This window comes from Pecten maximus, chromosome 13 (genome assembly GCF_902652985.1).
Source record: "Pecten maximus chromosome 13, xPecMax1.1, whole genome shotgun sequence".
Lineage (NCBI taxonomy): Eukaryota > Metazoa > Mollusca > Bivalvia > Pectinida > Pectinidae > Pecten > Pecten maximus.
In genome coordinates this window covers 3,172,511-3,194,255 of record NC_047027.1, presented here as the reverse complement: position 1 = coordinate 3,194,255, position 21,745 = coordinate 3,172,511, and the positions used below count along the sequence as shown (strand labels likewise).

General features: G+C 36.2%; 1 protein-coding gene and 1 long non-coding RNA gene across 3 annotated transcripts in view; both read right to left on the bottom strand.

Annotated features, from left to right (window-relative positions):
• LOC117340344 (histone H4 transcription factor-like) overlaps window positions 1–13,702 on the bottom strand; it is a 58,696-nt gene extending 44,994 nt beyond the window's left edge. The window contains exons 1-5 of the mRNA XM_033902107.1: window positions 13,640–13,702; window positions 7,846–8,026; window positions 5,407–5,633; window positions 4,021–4,144; window positions 3,594–3,746 (exon numbers count right to left, since the gene is read on the bottom strand). Of these exons, the coding sequence (XP_033757998.1) occupies window positions 3,594–3,746; window positions 4,021–4,144; window positions 5,407–5,633; window positions 7,846–8,026; window positions 13,640–13,702 (748 nt within the window). The remainder of the gene's footprint in view (window positions 1–3,593; window positions 3,747–4,020; window positions 4,145–5,406; window positions 5,634–7,845; window positions 8,027–13,639) is intronic.
• A 79-nt stretch (window positions 13,703–13,781) lies between these two features.
• On the bottom strand, window positions 13,782–15,703 carry LOC117341048. 2 transcript variants are annotated; one of them, XR_004535540.1, is made up of 2 exons: window positions 14,387–15,703; window positions 13,782–14,349 (listed from the first exon to the last, which is right to left on the bottom strand). It is a non-coding gene; the product is annotated as an uncharacterized LOC117341048 (long non-coding RNA). The 2 variants fall into 2 exon arrangements; XR_004535541.1 differs by having other exon boundaries at window positions 13,782–14,314.
• Between the last annotated feature and the right edge of the window lie 6,042 nt (window positions 15,704–21,745).

The window sequence follows — 21,745 nt, the reverse complement described above, 5'->3', positions numbered from 1 at the left end:
TATATAACCTGTCACTGGTGTTATATAACCTGTCACTGGTGTTATATAACCTGTCACTAGTGTTATATAACCTGTCACTAGTGTTATATAACCTGTCACTAGTGTTATATAACCTGTCACTGGTGTTATATAACCTGTCACTGGTGTTATATAACCTGTCACTTGTGTTATATAACCTGTCACTGGTGTTATATAACCTGTCACTGGTGTTATATAACCTGTCACTAGTGTTATATAACCTGTCACTAGTGTTATATAACCTGTCACTTGTGTTATATAACCTGTCACTAGTGTTATATAACCTGTCACTGGTGTTATATAACCTGTCACTGGTGTTATATAACCTGTAACTAGTGTTATATAACCTGTCACTAGTGTTATATAACCTGTCACTGGTGTTATATAACCTGTCACTGGTGTTATATAACCTGTCACTTGTGTTATATAACCTGTCACTTGTGTTATATAACCTGTCACTAGTGTTATATAACCTGTCACTAGTGTTATATAACCTGTCACTAGTGTTATATAACCTGTCACTTGTGTTATATAACATGTCACTGGTGTTATATAACCTGTCACTAGTGTTATATAACCTGTCACTTGTGTTATATAACCTGTCACTAGTGTTATATAACCTGTCACTAGTGTTATATAACCTGTCACTAGTGTTATATAACCTGTCACTAGTGTTATATAACCTGTCACTTGTGTTATATAACCTGTCACTTGTGTTATATAACCTGTCACTTGTGTTATATAACCTGTCACTGGTGTTATATAACCTGTCACTGGTGTTATATAACCTGTCACTGGTGTTATATAACCTGTCACTGGTGTTATATAACCTGTCACTGGTGTTATATAACCTGTCACTAGTGTTATATAACCTGTAACTAGTGTTATATAACCTGTCACTGGTGTTATATAACCTGTCACTGGTGTTATATAACCTGTCACTGGTGTTATATAACCTGTAACTAGTGTTATATAACCTGTCACTAGTGTTATATAACCTGTCACTGGTGTTATATAACCTGTCACTGGTGTTATATAACCTGTAACTAGTGTTATATAACCTGTCACTAGTGTTATATAACCTGTCACTGGTGTTATATAACCTGTCACTGGTGTTATATAACCTGTCACTGGTGTTATATAACCTGTCACTTGTGTTATATAACCTGTCACTGGTGTTATATAACCTGTCACTAGTGTTATATAACCTGTCACTGGTGTTATATAACCTGTCACTGGTGTTATATAACCTGTCACTGGTGTTATACAACCTGTCACTAGTGTTATATAACCTGTCACTAGTGTTATATAACCTGTCACTTGTGTTATATAACCTGTCACTTGTGTTATATAACATGTCACTGGTGTTATATAACCTGTCACTAGTGTTATATAACCTGTCACTAGTGTTATATAACCTGTCACTAGTGTTATATAACCTGTCACTGGTGTTATATAACCTGTCACTAGTGTTATATAACCTGTCACTAGTGTTATATAACCTGTCACTAGTGTTATATAACCTGTCACTGGTGTTATATAACCTGTCACTGGTGTTATATAACCTGTCACTTGTGTTATATAACCTGTCACTTGTGTTATATAACCTGTCACTAGTGTTATATAACCTGTCACTGGTGTTATATAACCTGTAACTAGTGTTATATAACCTGTCACTAGTGTTATATAACCTGTCACTAGTGTTATATAACCTGTCACTTGTGTTATATAACCTGTCACTAGTGTTATATAACCTGTCACTGGTGTTATATAACCTGTCACTGGTGTTATATAACCTGTCACTAGTGTTATATAACCTGTCACTTGTGTTATATAACCTGTCACTTGTGTTATATAACCTGTCACTAGTGTTATATAACCTGTCACTGGTGTTATATAACCTGTAACTAGTGTTATATAACATGTCACTGGTGTTATATAACCTGTCACTAGTGTTATATAACCTGTCACTAGTGTTATATAACCTGTCACTAGTGTTATATAACCTGTAACTAGTGTTATATAACCTGTCACTAGTGTTATATAACCTGTCACTAGTGTTATATAACCTGTCACTAGTGTTATATAACCTGTCACTGGTGTTATATAACCTGTCACTGGTGTTATATAACCTGTCACTAGTGTTATATAACCTGTCACTTGTGTTATATAACCTGTCACTAGTGTTATATAACCTGTCACTAGTGTTATATAACCTGTCACTTGTGTTATATAACCTGTCACTGGTGTTATATAACCTGTCACTGGTGTTATATAACCTGTCACTAGTGTTATATAACCTGTCACTTGTGTTATATAACCTGTCACTTGTGTTATATAACCTGTCACTAGTGTTATATAACCTGTCACTGGTGTTATATAACCTGTCACTGGTGTTATATAACCTGTCACTGGTGTTATATAACCTGTCACTGGTGTTATATAACCTGTCACTAGTGTTATATAACCTGTCACTTGTGTTATATAACCTGTCACTGGTGTTATATAACCTGTCACTGGTGTTATATAACCTGTCACTGGTGTTATATAACCTGTAACTAGTGTTATATAACCTGTCACTAGTGTTATATAACCTGTCACTAGTGTTATATAACCTGTCACTGGTGTTATATAACCTGTCACTAGTGTTATATAACCTGTCACTAGTGTTATATAACCTGTCACTGGTGTTATATAACCTGTCACTGGTGTTATATAACCTGTAACTAGTGTTATATAACCTGTCACTAGTGTTATATAACCTGTCACTGGTGTTATATAACCTGTCACTAGTGTTATATAACCTGTCACTTGTGTTATATAACCTGTCACTAGTGTTATATAACCTGTCACTAGTGTTATATAACCTGTCACTGGTGTTATATAACCTGTCACTAGTGTTATATAACCTGTCACTAGTGTTATATAACCTGTCACTGGTGTTATATAACCTGTCACTAGTGTTATATAACCTGTCACTGGTGTTATATAACCTGTCACTAGTGTTATTATATACCCTGGAGCAATTTTCATTAGCTGCGCCAGTCAGAAATGGATTGTGACATAATATGGACAATGACGTAATGTACAAGGAAATGGCTGTTTGATTAAGCTCTCCACATTCTGACTGTAAGACCTATAAAAGGTAGGTTTTCTGAGTGATGTGGTCTAAATATCCCGAGTTAATTTTTATTTTATATATTTCTAATAAGTCCCCTTGAAATACTTTTGCGAGCCTTGGTGAAAATTTTGTACTTCTACGGTTTATTAAAATATACATAAGACTACATATCTCATGAAAACTTAATCCAACATATATAGCCAACTTAAAGGAAAACCTTTTGCCAGGTAATTTTATTTAAATAACATTGACTTTAAGTGAATAACAAATTTATCTGCCTACCAACATCCAGTAATAAAGGGCCTAAAATGCCTTAACAGGTTGTCTCTAAATAACTGTTGGAATTGATAAGGCGTTAAACCATGGCCATAATAAACTAAATCAAGTGGATTAGATGTGTTATGATGTTAAGAAACAGCTGATGTCATGCCATCTGAAGCAGTAAAGAGCTTACCATCTGTCTCAGCCTGGCGCTTGACATGGTCTATAAATTTACAGCGGGCTGAGAAGAGACCCCCACAGGTAGGACACGCTATCACTTTCTCCTGGGTGTGGCTCCGTAGATGTTCCTTAAGGCGCCATCTGTTCTCAGCCACGAAATCACAACCTGCAAACATCACAGATCTCTATCATTTTTTATTTTTATATTCTATAAAAAACATAAACATCATCTGTCAGACTACCTAGTTTCACTCTCGTTCTACAGACATATCATCAGATCTCCATAACTACGTTTCTGTGGTAAATGTGCAAGCCTACTAATTAATGTAAAAGTTAAAATCTCATTATGTTTTAACAGGAAGAAGGCTAGCTTGTCACAGATCAGATCTCAATATGTTTTAACACTATATACAGAATATCTACAATCATTATTTTCTTACCCTCCCATTCACATTTAGCACAGGTACCAGCAGCGTTTCTTCGTTTTGATTTCTTTGTTTCGTTACAGTTGTCGGCATGGTTATCGACATGTCGGTAAAACATCTCTGGATTGTCTACAACTGCCTGTGAATATCAGATGTTCTAGGCGTTAAATTCAATTATTTCAGTATTCCCTTAATTGCTGAGAAATAAAGGAATTTTTTTTTATCAAAATTTTGAAATATTTACATTCCCCCCCCCCCCCGAATTATTTTGTCATGAACAAATGAACAAAATCATATTACTTTTCTTGCAATGATAGATTTAAGGATTATGATAAAATTTTAGATTATGGAAGAATACAAATATGGATTCCAATAAAAGATAATAAATACATTATTAATGTTGTTATTCTTTTTATCAGATAATACAGACTTGTCTCCCCTATATATTTTATCACTTGGGTCAGTTTCCTGGTGTTACAGCCCAACAAACCTGCAGTGGTGTAAAAATTGACTTGTCTGACACCCCGGACAATCAAATTTTAAGGTTGGCAAGTGAAAAATGTTAGTAATCTAACACAGGTCTGTTTCATGGACAGGGATATAATTATATCTCAACCCGAGTCAAAGAGTTTGGCCAGTCAGCACGAGGCTTGCCGAGTGCTGGCCAGCCAAACTCTTACACGAGGGCTGAGATATCCTTGTTCGCGGAACAGACCCATGTTTGATTAATCTTCTCTCATACTTGCAAGCAAATGTAAGTTTTTATGAAAGTTTTTCATCACACCATCTGCAATGCTCTATTGAATGTATGTCAAAATTAATGACGTCATAATTTAAGACATGGTCCCTCAACATAAAATGATGACATTGCGTTATTGTGAGCAGTGCCATATAGTGCATGTCAGCTGTCGTTACCCCTTTTACCCTTCAATTATGGATTGTAATTATTCATAAGTTAATATCAAATGATTAAATATTCAATAAATAATGTTTAAAATAAAATATATTCTATTGAAATGTATATGGGGCTAGAAAAATTTCCATCCAGGAATTCTGCGTTCTAATTGCGCCTGGGACAAGTGGCTTGAAAATATATTTTACACCCCTTCCTCCTGGCTGCATCTATTTGATATGAATCAGCTGTTCACAGGGGAAATAACTCATACAAGCTGTACTCCAATGTATAGGGTGTCATCCCAGGAACTTAGCTGTCTGATATCATTATTCCATGCGTCTTTGGTTAAGTTGTTTGAGTGTTGTAACAAATTGAATCCCACTTACTTTGAACACAAGTCAAGGTAATTTCTTTTGTAAGCCTTTTAAGAAAGTTTTCAAAGGGAAAGGTCGACAGCAGAGGGACAACAGACACCACACTCTGGTATCTACCCGACCCATACATACCTCACAGTTAAACCAGCCACATTGGAGACGCTCGGGAAGTTCTGGGATCAGGTTTCGTGTGTGTGTATCCAACAAACATTTGTCCATTCCCAGCTTGTTGATCAACAGTGAGCCGATGCATTTGATCTTCACATGGAAACAGTGGAAGTAAACATGACGATAGAAGTCGTAATTCTCGCCCTGAACCTCCGTACCACACGCCCTCCAGCTACACTGGTAACCTTCCTCTGCACAAACAGTCATACCAATAATAATGGATAAAATAATGATTTTTGGAATACTTTTCATTTCTAAATAGGCTCAGTGAAGAAGTCGGAGGCCCCTGAATGAATTATGAACTTTATATAATCCCACTTTGGCAGTGATATTCCAAATGAAAGATCTAAAGTATTATGAATCATTTGCTTATTCAATCAGAATTACTTACAATACTTTTAATAGCTTTTCTTTTTTCCTTTATGGAGAAATATTCTCTTGTTTGGGGATATTTTCCCTTATTAAAGAGGCTTGCCCGCAGAGATCAGAAAAATTGGCTAATAGAAAAAGATTTTTTACACATGACAGATTGTTGGAATTGTTGAGTTTTTCATTTTATTTTCCTTATAAAACGCTGAAAAGTGATATTAAAACCTCATTTTTTAAATATTATTTATTTAATCGCAACCCGCAATAAGTCCCCGCTATAAAGTGGAGTCTAATTTGATTGACACATCAAAGAAACAAGCACGTGCACAGTGCCGCACAGTGATAACTTCAAAGGCAGCGGCGATTTACAAAGAAGATTTGCCGTTATACCGTATAGCGGGAAATTTTAGCGGTCATAAAATTTGGCGATTTGGTCATGAAAACTGAAAGTAAAATTTTGGCGTGTTAAAATTTAGCGATTTCCTTAAATCTAGGGTTTTAATTTGGCGTTGAGCATATATATTACCTACCGGTATATAAATTATAGATAATTATGTTATGTCCATACATCCTATCTTTGTTTATTAATTGTTTTGTGTATTATCGATCCTCTGCCTCGAAACCGGAAACTATTACCAAAAAATTCAGACGAACACATACATGTAGATTTGTCAAATTAGTGTTTATATGAGTATGTGTACAAGCAAGAGACAAAGAGAATTTAATCAACCGTAAAATATCGCCATGGTCATCTATTGTATGATGTGTATACGTACAGGTAGGTTAAACAATTAGTCTACAAGTAGTATTAACATCAGTTCATTGAATGGTATGGGTAGATGGCTTTGTTTTCACAAAAATTAATTATGATGCGATATATATCATACTTGTGTTGCTATATATATCGTGAGTAGTTGTTCACTAGCTATTCGCATGTACCTATCGGCATTTTGGCCGACAATTGCCAGGCAACATCCAACGTTACTACCAGTCGTTACTCTCTTGAGTTATCAAAGGTAAATGGCGGCCGGAACGGAAACTATTGGGTAAATTGAAATTTTCGCGTCTTTTTATTTGGCGGTGTTAAAATTTGACGGGTTAAATTTTGGCTATCTTTATAAGGACCCGCCAAATCGCCAAATTAAAGCCCCGCTAAAATTTCCCGCTATACGGTACTCCATACATTTCCCTCTCAGGTTGAGTTTTAAAACGTCTTTTAAATACATATTCTATAATTGTTTTCAAGAAATAAAGTCGGAAAGCCTCTAATTTTGTCACATAGAAACGTGTACTGAAGTTTATTTAGTGATCGGAGATGTGCCATTTACCGGTCCGTCTGTGGGTAAGCCTCTTTAAAGTTTCTTTTATTGATAGAAAAAATAAGTCAGCAAATATTGCCTTATATGGGTAGTAAAACAGGTTACTTGGTTTTGTCATACATATGTAGATACATTCTTAAGATGTCATAGAACTGTTGTCTGAAGGAACCTACTTATGATGTTTAAGAAACATCATTGCAGACTTCTCAACGATAACAAACTTCAAATGTTACTACAGACAAAGGGGGAAGATCCATGCAGACCTTTCTTAGGAAAAGTTATAACAAAACTTCAAGTCAAAATTCAAAATGGACACCTGTTAGCCATTTTGTTTTTCAATCAGTCTGAAAATTCAATATGCATAACTAGAGATCAAGATGTAAACTAGAGATTAATGGAAATTTGACAAAGATCTATTAAGGTTTTAATGCCGGCCATTTTGTTTTCCAATCACTATTCAATATGAACTAGCTGTGTAGCGAGCAAAGGTAACCTAACTACGAAATTTGGGAAAGATCCCTCTCAAGAAATAGTGATAACAAGGATTGTTTATGGAGCAACGGACAATGGGCGACAGATCATCATCATCATCAACGGTGATTTAATTAACCAACCATCTGATGATGGGTTTGCCAAAAAGTGGCTATTTGTCCTGAAGTCATTAATCTGCCTGTGTAAGTAATACCTACACTTTTCCTATTTCCGTGATACCTACGTGTGATATTGTCGGTGTGACAGAGGTGGTTAGACATGTGCCGGAGAAACAGTTCCATTTCTGTGAAGATATCATGGCAGTCACCCCATTCACATGGGAGTGTCCAATCCGTCTTTGCTATTTTAACATCTGACCGAGCTCGTTTGTTCCTTTTCTCTTTGGGGGCATCTGAACAGGTGTTCTGCAAACAATGAAAACAATAACTTTGATTTATACACAATGACAACAGTAACTTAGATTTGTACACAATGACAACAGTAACTTAGATTTGTACACAATGACAACAGTAACTTAGATTTATACACAATGACAACAGTAACTTAGATTTATACACAATGACAACAGTAACTTAGATTTATACACAATGACAACAGTAACTTAGATTTGTACACAATGACAACAGTAACTTAGATTTGTACACAATGACAACAGTAACTTAGATTTGTACACAATGACAAGTCATCACAGTAGACATCAGAACTAGACATGCAAACACGCACTCATTCAGACATATCTGCTACGAAGGACACATACAACTACACTATACACTACCCTCTTCACGCTCCTTTCTCCAACAGATTGATGCTAATGTAATCGTCATTTTTGAGTGAATTAGCAAATCATAAAGAAGAAGATACATATTTACAAACTCCACCTAAAATGCAAAAACCTAGAGCTGAGATTTTGAGACAAGATTCCCCGTTCACAACTGTATGATGTCACAAAAACAATACAATCATTACAATGCATCACAGAAAACAATTATTATGACCTCTGTGACCTCATGGTGTGTCAGCTGTCCCTATCCTGTGAGATATCTCTTACCTTGGACAGGCGAAGCAATATCCAATCAACAATTTTACTGATATATTAATAATATTTTCTTATCTGGACACCCAAAGGTTGCTGTGATTTTTAATATTTATCATCGGATTTAAATTTCATTATTTGTTTAAATAACCAAAATGTATCCAATATTTATAAAGATACTGCTTATGGTTTGGGTTAGTCAGCTATTGACTTCATCAGTAGCTACCGAAGTGGCAGACACCAGGTCAGACTGGGGCCTGTGACCAGTGAATGGGATGAAGTAAAGGGTGTCCCCTAAGGCTCCATAGTTGAACCTCTGATTTTTAATATTTTTATCAACAATATTTCTACTTTTGTAGACACATATAGTTGATGCAATTATGCAGATGATAACACGCTCTCAAAGATTTGTGATAACTTTTTACACTTGATTGTTTAGAAAAAGAGAGCAAAGTTCTTATAAACTGGTTCAATTTTAATGGAATGAAAGCGAATCCAGAGAAATTCCAGGCCATCTATTTTGGAAAAAAAAACAGCACCTCTATAAAAAAAATTAATATTATAATATAAGGTTTAATGAAGATAGTGTAAAACTATTAGATGTTGATATTGATTTTCTTCTGAAGTTTGATATACATATCTTCACCTTTGAAGGAATGCATCTAATAATTTGCTGTTTTAAAAAGAGTGGGGAATATTCTTACCAAGAAAGGAAAATTTACAATTTTAAGTTTTTTGTAAAAATCAAATTTTAATCAATGTCCGCTTGCCTGGCACTTTTGTACTCTAACAAACACTAGGAAAATGGAGAAAGTACAGGAGCGCGCTCTTCGTTTTATTGAAAAAAATGTTTTCCCAGGTACTGATATTTTAAGAAGATTCAAACTTGATTTTGACATGTGACACATATTTAATATATATGGCCTCTAAAGTTTTTAAGATTTTAAATGACATGTCACCATCTATTTTTCAAGGTATTATTGTTCATGAGAGGAAAGAAGTTTTTTATAATCTTAGACAGGATAAACCAAAGGTGAACCTCCACTTACGGGAAGAGATCTTTTTGGTTTATGGACTCCCAGGTGTGGAACAGCTTGCCGAATCAGCTAAGATTAGCTGAAAAATTGAGTCTTTTCGGAGGCTGCTACGCACCTGGGATACCGAGGTCTGTTCATGTGCCATCTGCACTCAAGGTTGTTCCCCTTTTGGAGTCCTTCACCAACTTTCTCAATTAAATAACAGTTCAATATACTTTAATTTTTTTTTTTTTTTGTAATCTAATCTCTCTTAACACACACTATATTAGTGCAGAGACGTATACCTGATATACAAGTCTCTGATTAGTGTATACTGTCAATCGTTATTGTGCTGTGTTAGCATATATGTACATTACACATTGAGTGTTTTAATCTATTCTTTAGCGACGCTTGAGAGAATTACAAGAGTCCATTATTATTTTAGTAATATGAAACTGTGATACATGTACATCTACAGTAACGTTACATATTTTAAACTTGTTACAATTTATGCATGCGCTGTGATCATGTTGATTTTACTTATGTTTGTTGCGAGAACAGCAATACACTGCTAATGTTGTCTTGTTTTATAATAAGCGAATTTAAATAAAATGTCTTGACTCTTGACTTGACTCTTGACTGCTGTACAAATTCTACTTCCCTGCCCCGGTCATTTTCCGAAACTTTTTACCGTCGTTTTTGTCCATAATGAACATCTCTTTTATCACTTGATGCATGAACTTATTGACAGCTTTGTTTTAACGTCTTTCAACTCAACATACCAAAAATTAAGCACTAAGTAAAAGTTCCTGTCCGTTGTTCTTTACAAGGTGGCTCTTCCCGGCGAAGACCGAACTCAATCAATGGCGGGAGCATAATCGAGATCGCCAAGATGTTTGACTGAAGCTCAAAAAGGCCTTAAAATCATTATCAACATTACGCTTTATTACCGTATTTGTGCTGGTAGATAATCTTTCGAGCGCCGACTAACGGAATAAGAGACGAATGTCTTTATATCGAGAATAATTTTATTTTTATGTATTAAATTTTGATAACATAATTATATATTTTGGTTATCAAAGGAGTTTTTATTTGATTTATTTCATTTTTATTGTTTTGCATTTATACCTTCCATTTGTTCACTGCCTTTTTCTATTTCGCCTTTAAAATATCATTATTTTAACAGTCTAAAATTTTAGAATGTAAGCCAATATTTTTGAAGAAAAAAAAATTGTCTCATATAGATATTCTTATTTCAACGTCGAAAATGTGTTTGTTAATTGCAATGGATATTTCATTAAATGACCGTAAAGTTGCATCATCAAACTATTTGAAACTCTCAAGGGTTTTTCTGCTTTCAACTCATTGTTTTGACTTAGATCGACATAGAGCGCGTCGGAAGACAAATTATTGGAATGTCTAATTTAATGACAGCTAAAATCCTATTTTTAAAAAGTGACCCCCCGATGCTCTAGCTGGTATCGAAAAAATAATTTTGAAAAAAAAACGTAGTAGGAGAAGTAAAGAAGGAGAAAAGGAAGAAACAGCATATCTTGTAAAACTGACAAGTGAGGAACATTCGGGAGACAGTAACTTACATCGAGATTAGCATTGAGAGCCTTGAACCGTGAGACAAACGGACGATTGTAAGCTTTTATATCATACCATTGTTTGAAGACATTTAATAGTAGTGTATAAACAGTGTCTTTTCGATAATTTCCAGCAAGAATGTTTTCTGAAGGTAAATTTGTCGTCTGAAGGAATTTTTAATTTCATACAAGGGGGCCGGGTTACTGGATTACTATTGTTTCTTTCAACCACACGCATACTCAAATGTCATTCATGTAGGTTGAAAATGATAAAACACAGCCTTAATGGCTAATTAATACCTACAAAACGGTCGGAGAAATGTACGAACTGTCTCCCCTGACTATTAAGTGTGCAATAATGATGTAAACATGTTATATTAATTGGTTCTAAAAGGTAGCAGGCTTTGATGACATATTGGCTAAACTTCATATCAGGTGGTGATAGCATCTCTCGTTTCTCTCTAAGCAGAGACATATATACAGAGAGATTGGCAGCTCTCTATTTGCCCTTGTGTTTACATAGTGGCCCCTGACCTTCCCACAATCCTTTGCGGTTGCTCGGTTCAGTCCTCACTAGACGCCATATTGGAGAAAACTTGAAAACCAGACACATAATTATCGATAATTTCTGTATATATGTCTCTGCTCTAAGTAATGTATTAATTTGAGTTTCATGTAAATAACTTTCCTAATCAACCAAGGGTAGCGCTGGCTATACCTATTTCTAAGAAGGATTCATCGGTAGGCAAAGCTACAGACCTGCTATTATTCTATGTAAGTCTCTTTTTAAAAGAACTACGTGTGATCAGTTCCTAAGCAGCCCTCGGACCAGGTTTTGGATGCCGGAATCCCTTGCTAGAGTAAGGATTGGCGCAGAGCCTTCGACAACCTATGTCATGTCATTCTAATGGATCTCATATGATGGGTGCCCATATAAATGGTCCTAGGTCCGGCTCAGTGGACATGGTGGCATCAAATTAAAACGAGATAATTAATAAACTATATATATGGAACCCTACTTTTTAACATCTCTATTAACGATATGTTCATTTATGTCAAGTCATCCAAATTCTTTTATTATGTGAATGACATCAAAGTGTTCATTCAACAAAGACCCTCGGGTGGTCGGGTAGCACAGTGGTAACACAAATGCCTTTCGCCTAGGCGGCTGGGGTTCGATTCCACGACCGGAAATAAAAAGGTATGATGTCACCTGCCCGACCACGTGGGTTTTCCCGGGTACTGTAGGCTCTCCAGACATTAGGACCTGGCTGCAATAAGGTAGCTCTGGACGACTGACGGACAATTTCTGACAGATGGTCGTCCTGCCGGAGAGCAATGTATAAATAAGATCCTTCGCACGCGTCAATCCAGGACAAGAGTGACTAGAATATGGTGGGCTATTCAAATCGCCCTTCTTCCATGGTCCGTTCTTCCGTGAACAATTCTCTTTATCGCTATTTCCCATAAAGTAGTAAAGGGATCATTCTCAAAGTTCATATGTAAGTTCCCCTTGGTCCTTATAGTTGTGCATATTGCATTTTGGAAAACAACATGGACGACAAACGGCAATCTTTGAATTTGACAATCAAAATTTGTTACCACTAGATCCCAGCAAGTACTGAAGGTATTTTCTCTCAACTTTCATATGGAGGTTCAACTTGGCACCTATAGTTGTGCATAAACCATTTTGAAACCGATCCGAAAACAGGCGGCCATCTTGGGCTTTGACAATAAAAGTTTGTTATTGCTAGTTCCAAGAAGGTACTAAAGGGATTTTTCTCAAATTTCCTATGTAGGTTTCGCTTGGTCCCTAGTTGTGCATATTGCATTTGGGGAGCGATCAGAGAACAAAGGCAGACGGGCGGCCATCCTGGATTTTGACAATCTTTGCATCCTCTATCATACAGAACCCATGGGCCTCTAGCTATGATAACGTAGCTCTGGACGATGGACGGACAATTTTGACAGATGGTCGTCTGTCTGCGGGACAGCAGTGTAGGTAGGGTATGAATATTCGATCTAATTGGCCTCTTGTTCATATAGTCCATGAACAGACAGACATAAGGATATTAATTGGTCACGTAGGCATGGATTATTTTTTACATTTTGTTTGTTCTACTGTTCACGTACAAATTTTAGCTTCCGCTAAATTATGATTGCACCAATTGTAGTTTATCTACATTGGTTTCTATGGCAACCATTATTGGTGCGCTAATTCATCTGTGTTAAAGTTTTGCGATAAAATTTGAGTGTCATATTAGGTATATTTACAGTATATTGGAATATCTGATTTGTCACACTGAAATGTTGAGATTGGTTATCTTGAAAGTGGGTCAAGGTCATTTTTTGGAGAAAAAAAAACAACCTACAACTAACTGAATCATCACCACCACCATCATGACCATCATCACTCAAGGCCTCTTGGTTCTTTAGAATCATTAGTGTGAAGGGTGAAATGTTGACACTGAAGGACAAGTGTGATAAGCTCACTTAGCAATAAAAACTCAATCACAAGACCTACATACACATTTCTTTATTAAAATTTCTTTATAAATAGCTATAAGACTGACATTCTTTTGAAGAAAAACTAAAAAAACAAACAACATAAATATATTGAAATTATGATTTTAAAGTTTCCTGTTCATGAGCCATCTGTCCTGGCAGATATAGCAGGACAAAATCAGGAGAACAACACATTTTCACAGTTAAACATACAATAGGTTCTGCCATCGACTAGTCATACAGGCCATTTTATTTCATCAAATATTTCAAGGTTGTAATGCATTATTTCCAAAAAAGTTTGATACCAAGAAACTGAAAATATTTGAGACATAATTGTTTTGTGATCCCTGTATAGTTATGTATACTGGGACTTTCTTACTTAGGGGATCTAAGGTCTCCTTACACAGGTGGGATACATCGACAATACAAGTGTGATGAATACATGCTGGTATAAAAAAACAAAAACACAGCAATTTAAATTACCCAGATGAAATGTCACCATTAATTCAAAACCCCCTATTAAAGTCATATCTAATGTCACCATTAAACCTCTATTAAAGTCCTATCTAATGTCACCATTAAACCTCTATTATAATGTCATATCTAATGTCACCATTAAACCTCTATTATCATGTCAGAGAGTGTTCATACAGGAGTACCTATCTCACAATTAATATATTGTGTATATTGTGTATCATATTTTGAAATATGTTGTCTGAGAGTCTGGGTATGGAAGATTAACTCAAGTTAGATAATTATTTTGATGAAAACAGATCACTTACAGTATTATAAAGAATTAAAACCTTCTCGTTGTACTTATCTTACATATAAATATACTGTGTAGCCTGTTATTTTTGCGGGTAAACAATTTTGCAATTTTCATTAAAAACAAAAGAATAGAAATCTTAATGAGCACGAGGATATAATGTATCTAATTTTCACTTCCAATGTCAAGTTACAAAATATTTTACTCATGACTGTTGATAGTACATTACACCTTTCTAAAGAACTAAAGGATACTCATAGTGTATCAATACAACTACATTTTGTATTTGCTTACTGAAGTTACTTCAATCTGAAATCTGTTCTGAACAACTATTGTCGATTGGATGACTGGAGGGGGCAGACTCTGGCAGAGTTGACTAATGGCGGTACAATATGACGACAGTCTTATCCCCAGGTTATATTGTGGATGTTGGAGGGGGCAGACTCTGGCAGAGTTGACTAATGGCGGTACATTACGACTACAGTCTTACCCCCAGGTTATATTGTGGATCTTGGAGGGGGCAGAATCCCGTAGAGTTGACTAATGGCGGTACATTACGACTACAGTCTTACCCCCAGGTTATATTGTGGATGTTGGAGGGGGCAGAATCCCGTAGAGTTGACTAATGGCGGTACATTACGACTACAGTCTTACCCCCAGGTTATATTGTGGATGTTGGAGGGGGCAGAATCCCGTAGAGTTGACTAATGGCGGTACATTATGACTACAGTCTTACCCCCAGGTTATATTGTGGATGTTGGAGGGGGCAGAATCCCGTAGAGTTGACTAATGGCGGTACATTACGACTACAGTCTTACCCCCAGGTTATATTGTGGATGTTGGAGGGGACAGAATCCCGTAGAGTTGACTAATGGCGGTACATTACGACTACAGTCTTACCCCCAGGTTATATTGTGGATATTTACTCGTGTCATATTCTTCACAGATCAATTTTTTGTGATCACATCAATGACCCACAATTTAGCAAAAATATAATTCACCCGAAAATAAGTGGTTATACAGTACCCAGGTAATTAATATCAACGAAAGCATCTTATTGAGATATACTAATTAAATCATATAATAGTTTAAGGGGCATCTAAACAGCAAATCCAGTCAAAACATTGATAGTTTACAGGCCTATAAATCCCTATTATGGTGCAATGTCACAGAAGTAACATTATGAACTTTCAGTATGTATCATGGCAAACCGTGGGACTTGCTGTTGACATGTAATTTGTTAAGCTGTTTGTAGATTTTAACAAAACGTAAGAAAAATGCATGTTTCAGGGGGACATAATTAACTCATTTGTAGCCCATATATTACACAAACTTGCCATGTCGTTTTGCTCACAAGTGTCTAAAGCACAAAATAGGAGCATTGGTTTGACCAGCTTTGACGTTATTATAAGTATAAATGCTGGTTTTATTTTGACCTTGAATTGCAAAAGGCGGTCGTGAATGATATCACACAAATATGGCATATAAGGAGGTATCTAAAACATCAAAAATGCTCTTATTAGACAATATAAAGTATTCTTGAAGTGGCAAGAAGACTGCTTTTATGAAAAAATGTTCAATCGTTGAGTTTGGGGTAAAATATGCCTATTTCTGAAAAAGGGTGCAAACTCACCATTTTAATAAATTGACATTCAAATGTTCATGTTACTATGATGAGATGTCTTAAAAGTACGATATAGGAGTTTTGTTATTAACTGAAATGCCTCCTTTAAGCCATATTTGTGTAATATTATTCTCAGCTGCCATTTGCATTTCAAGGTCAAAACAAAATAAGTGTTTATACGTACATACAATAAAATCTGGTCAAACAAATGCTCCTACCCTGTGCTATAGACACTTGTGAACATAACAGCATGGCTATTTTTCAGGTTTGATCATTTGCGTGACTTAGAATTATTCCATGCCAAATCTTACCACAAAGTTACTCTACAGAAGAAACTGGTAGCATCTATAGCATATTATTGGTGATTGTAAGAAGCTACATGTCCAAAAAAACATTTTGGTATATTACATGACATTTTTTGTGCAAATCTTAAGGTATTTATTCGTGTTTGAAATTCAACACTATTCTGCTATATAGATGACCCTTAAAGCAGTTTTAACAGAAAGTATAACATATAATTAAACTTACAAACTGCGAGAGAAAAACAATTTAATTTGTGATATGAATTAATCCCAACACTGGAGGGATTCCATTTACACAATTCTCAAGGGTAGGATAAACCTGTATAATTGTAGGGTAAATGATAAGTTTCATACATTGTAGCTTAAACATTAAAAAAAGTTTGTTCTGGTTCAGTGTTTTGGTGAAATTGAGAAAATTTGAACAATAAAGCTCAATCTTATGATACCAAGTGTGAGCAATCTACAAATAAACAATAACAAAATAACAAACTACAATGTACTATATACTAATAAGTCGCAAAACATCAACAAATTGCTGCATAAACAAAATAACATACAGATGTCTGACACACGGTAATATCACAATATATTATCAAGGTTTCACATTAAAAATCTAAAAATCTTAATTAAATATTCAGGACTGTTGATTAAATCAAGTTGTTTATTATCACACACTTCACATATCAATCACATACCTTGTTATCAGTGGCATAAATAGAGGTTCTGACAATAGTGGCGTCATCATGTGGAATCTATGAAGCAAGTCAAATAATTTTGTATGACCTGAACCATTGGGTAAGATCCATGTAAAATTACAACACAAGTTTTATAAATTCTGTATGACAAAGCCACCAGTGTATGATTCTGTTTATCACATAAGTCATATTTTTGAGAATATAAGTAAAAACTCATTTAATTTCTATAACAGAGTGGCAAATTTTGATACAAGTGGTCTGCACAGAGACAATCCTACAATATCATATGGTTGTTGTGACATCATAAATGTGTGATGTCACAGTAGTTTTATTAATTATGTACCTATATCTTATGATATATAGGTCGTGGCCCTATAACATGGAAGAATGGGCCTGTTGAGTGATACCACCAATACAAAAATTAACATAACTAATATCGGTCATAACACCCATTACATAACTTATCCAGACATTGTAATGAGAGCTCTGATTGGCTGTAGATTAATCAGACATTGTAATAAGAGCTCTGATTGGCTGTGGATTCACCACATTGTAATGAGAGCTCTGATTGGCTGTAGATTACCCAGACATTGTAATAAGAGCTCTGATTGGCTGTAGATTATCATTGCTGCAAATGTGACATCATAATTTTATTGTGATGTTACAAAAGATAGCAACAGATATTCGCGGTTTCAGATGCTTGTTATTTGAGTTTTTATAAAAGTTGTTTTAATCAACATTACAGAATGTATGCTATTCAGTGTGAATCATTAAATTAAACAAGGTCTGAAGCCATTATTTATTTCTCTCAAAAATCACAGATTAATACATTAAATACCCATGATTAAAAGTGAGCATTCGTTACAAAAACAATTTACCTTACAGAATCGTTGTACTTGTTGAAGCATGATATTTTTGTAACACATACTTCGGTTCTTCAATATTTAATTTTGCTTACGTCTATCAATTATTTTATGAGCCCATGATTTCATTTTTTCCAGGACAAAATTTATCTATCTAATCTATTATTTTTACACGTCCATGTACATCCTGTCACAAAGAAATTATTTATTTTACTGTACTACAAAACGTCTGTCTTTTTTGCACAAATTTGACATTTTGCCTCTTACTGAAGTGCAATACTATCTAACTTACACAAAATAATGCTCATGCATACAAAAGAAAAATGATTTTAAAAAGTTGTTTTGTTGACAGATAGGAAGACAAGTAGTTTTTTTCCAACACCAAATGTTAGACATTTTGACAGAAGGATGTCCTGTCAGTCTGTCATACTTTGGCCCAACACCAGATGTTAGACATTTTTACAGATAGATGTCTGTAATCCTTTGGCCCAACACCAAATGTTAGACATTTTTACAGATAGATGTCTGTCATCCTTTGGCCCCACACCAGATGTTAGACATTTTTACAGATAGATGTCTGTCATCCTTTGGCCCCACACCAGATGTTAGACATTTTTACAGACAGATGTCTGTCATCCTTTGGCCCCACACCAGATTTTAGACATTTTTACAGATAGATGTCTGTCATCCTTTGGCCCAACACCAGATGTTAGACATTTTTACAGACAGATGTCTGTCATCCTTTGGCCCAACACCAGATGTTAGACATTTTGACAGAAGGATGCCCTGTCAGTCTGTCATCCTTTGGCCCAACACAGATGTTAGACATTTTGACAGACAGATGTCTGTCATCCTTTGGCCCAACACCAAATGTTTGACATTTTGACAGACAGATGTCTGTCATCCTTTGGCCCCACACCAGATTTTAGACATTTTTACAGATAGATGTCTGTCATCCTTTGGCCCAACACCAGATGTTAGACATTTTTACAGACAGATGTCTGTCATCCTTTGGCCCAACACCAGATGTTAGACATTTTGACAGAAGGATGCCCTGTCAGTCTGTCATCCTTTGGCCCAACACCAGATGTTAGACATTTTGACAGACAGATGTCTGTCATCCTTTGGCCCAACACCAGATGTTAGACATTTTGACAGACAGATGTCTGTCATCCTTTGGCCCAACACCAGATGTTAGACATTTTGACAGACAGATGTCTTGTCAGTCTATCAATCAGGATAACACAATATCTTGACCACTGAACTACAACTGCTATTAGAAGACTTAGCCTCGTGTAGTCGATGACACAATAGGCTGGATGACGATATGACTTGTCTAGCCCATCTCTCTCTAGGTTTAAAGGATAAACACGGAAACATAGCTAGTCATAGCTTGTGTTTATGAAGTGACAGTCATCAGTTTAACTATGAAAATTGTTTTTTCAAGGGGTGTTTATTTTATTTTTCAGTTTTTCAAGGACAGAAAAAAACAAAACAATCTTTGAAAGTTATGATCGAAGAGAACATTAATTTCACAATTTTCTATTGAAAATGTGATTTTTGCTTTAAATATTTGGTCAAAATGTGAAAATGTAAAGCATGGGAAAAATGGTACATGTAAGTGATTTTGAGTTGCTTAGTGTCCTGACAGAAATTTGACAATTCATGATAAAATAACCGCCATTCACATGTGGATATTACAGACGTCTGTATAATCAAACACACTCGAAACATCTAACACAGCTATAAATACATTGAAGTAAAAAAATCAAAATAAATATGTCCATACATTATTTACATCTTTAAAAACACATCTACACTTTGGCAAAAACACCCCATTCTGTCTGTTTTAGTGAAGGACACTAGTAAAGTAGCTGACAGAGGAGTGCTGTATTCGTGACTCTTAGAAGTTTAGCACTACACAAACATGGATAGCTTCAGAGTAATGTTCTGTGAAAACGAATTCTTGAAGAGAAAGACATATAGTTTAACATGTTTAATTTATGTGGGTCTACCTTTCCAATTGCCTTTGTAGTCCATGTTTCCTCAGACCTATGCACCAGGTGCTAGGCATTTCAATGATACGGAAAGTGTTGCACCACAAAAATTGATTTTTTTTAAAATGTCTAATAACTGGTTCAGGGGCCAGAGGAAACTTGGACTGTGTATGTGAATCCTGGCTGTAATAGTGTATACCACCAGTCAGACACGGGAAATCCTGGCTGTAATGGTGTATACTACCAGTCAGACACGGGAAATCCTGGCTGTAATGGTCTATACCACCAGTCAGACACGGGAAATCCTGGCTGTAATGGTGTATACCACCAGTCAGACCAGGGAAATCCTGGCTGTAATGGTGTATACCACCAGTCAGACACGGGAAATCCTGGCTGTAATGGTGTATACCACCAGTCAGACACGGGAAATCCTGGCTGTAATGGTGTATACCACCAGTCAGACACGGGAAATCCTGGCTGTAATAGTGTATACCACCAGTCAGACCAGGGAAATCCTGGCTGTAATAGTGTATACCACCAGTCAGACATGGGAAATCCTGGCTGTAATGGTCTATACCACCAGTCAGACACGGGAAATCCTGGCTGTAATGGTGTATACCACCAGTCAGACATGGGAAATCCTGGCTGTAATGGTCTATACCACCAGTCAGACACGGGAAATCCTGGCTGTAATGGTGTATACTACCAGTCAGACACGGGAAATCCTGGCTGTAATGGTCTATACCACCAGTCAGACACGGGAAATCCTGGCTGTAATGGTGTATACCACCAGTCAGACCAGGGAAATCCTGGCTGTAATGGTGTATACCACCAGTCAGACACAGGAAATCCTGGCTGTAATGGTGCCACCAGTCAGACACGGGAAATCCTGGCTGTAATGGTCTATACCACCAGTCAGACACGGGAAATCCTGGCTGTAATGGTGTATACCACCAGTCAGACATGGGAAATCCTGGCTGTAATGGTGTATACCACCAGTCAGACACGGGAAATCCTGGCTGTAATAGTGTATACCACCAGTCAGACACGGGAAATCCTGGCTGTAATGGTCTATACCACCAGTCAGACACGGGAAATCCTGGCTGTAATGGTGTATACCACCAGTCAGACCAGGGAAATCCTGGCTGTAATAGTGTATACCACCAGTCAGACATGGGAAATCCTGGCTGTAATGGTGTATACCACCAGTCAGACACGGGAATCCTGGCTGTAATGGTGTATACCACCAGTCAGACACGGGAAATCCTGGCTGTAATGGTGTATACCACCAGTCAGACACGGGAAATCCTGGCTGTAATGGTGTATACCACCAGTCAGACACGGGAAATCCTGGCTGTAATGGTGTATACCACCAGTCAGACACGGGATATCCTGGCTGTAATGGTGTATACCACCAGTCAGACACGGGAAATCCTGGCTGTAATGGTGTATACCACCAGTCAGACACGGGAAATCCTGGCTGTAATGGTGTATACCACCAGACTGTAGAGACCAACAACTTTTATCAATTTATCAAATGAGCAAAACGAAAATCTAAATATAAAAAATTACAAAAGAAGTGGAAAAAATTCCTTTAGACCAATGAAATGATTTTCTGTAAAGCATGATATGCAATGTCCTGATATACAAATGAGAGAGGAGTATGATTTCTACCCAGTATAAAATATATTGTTAGTTGTATATATATATTTAACCTGCAACTGGCACCGCAT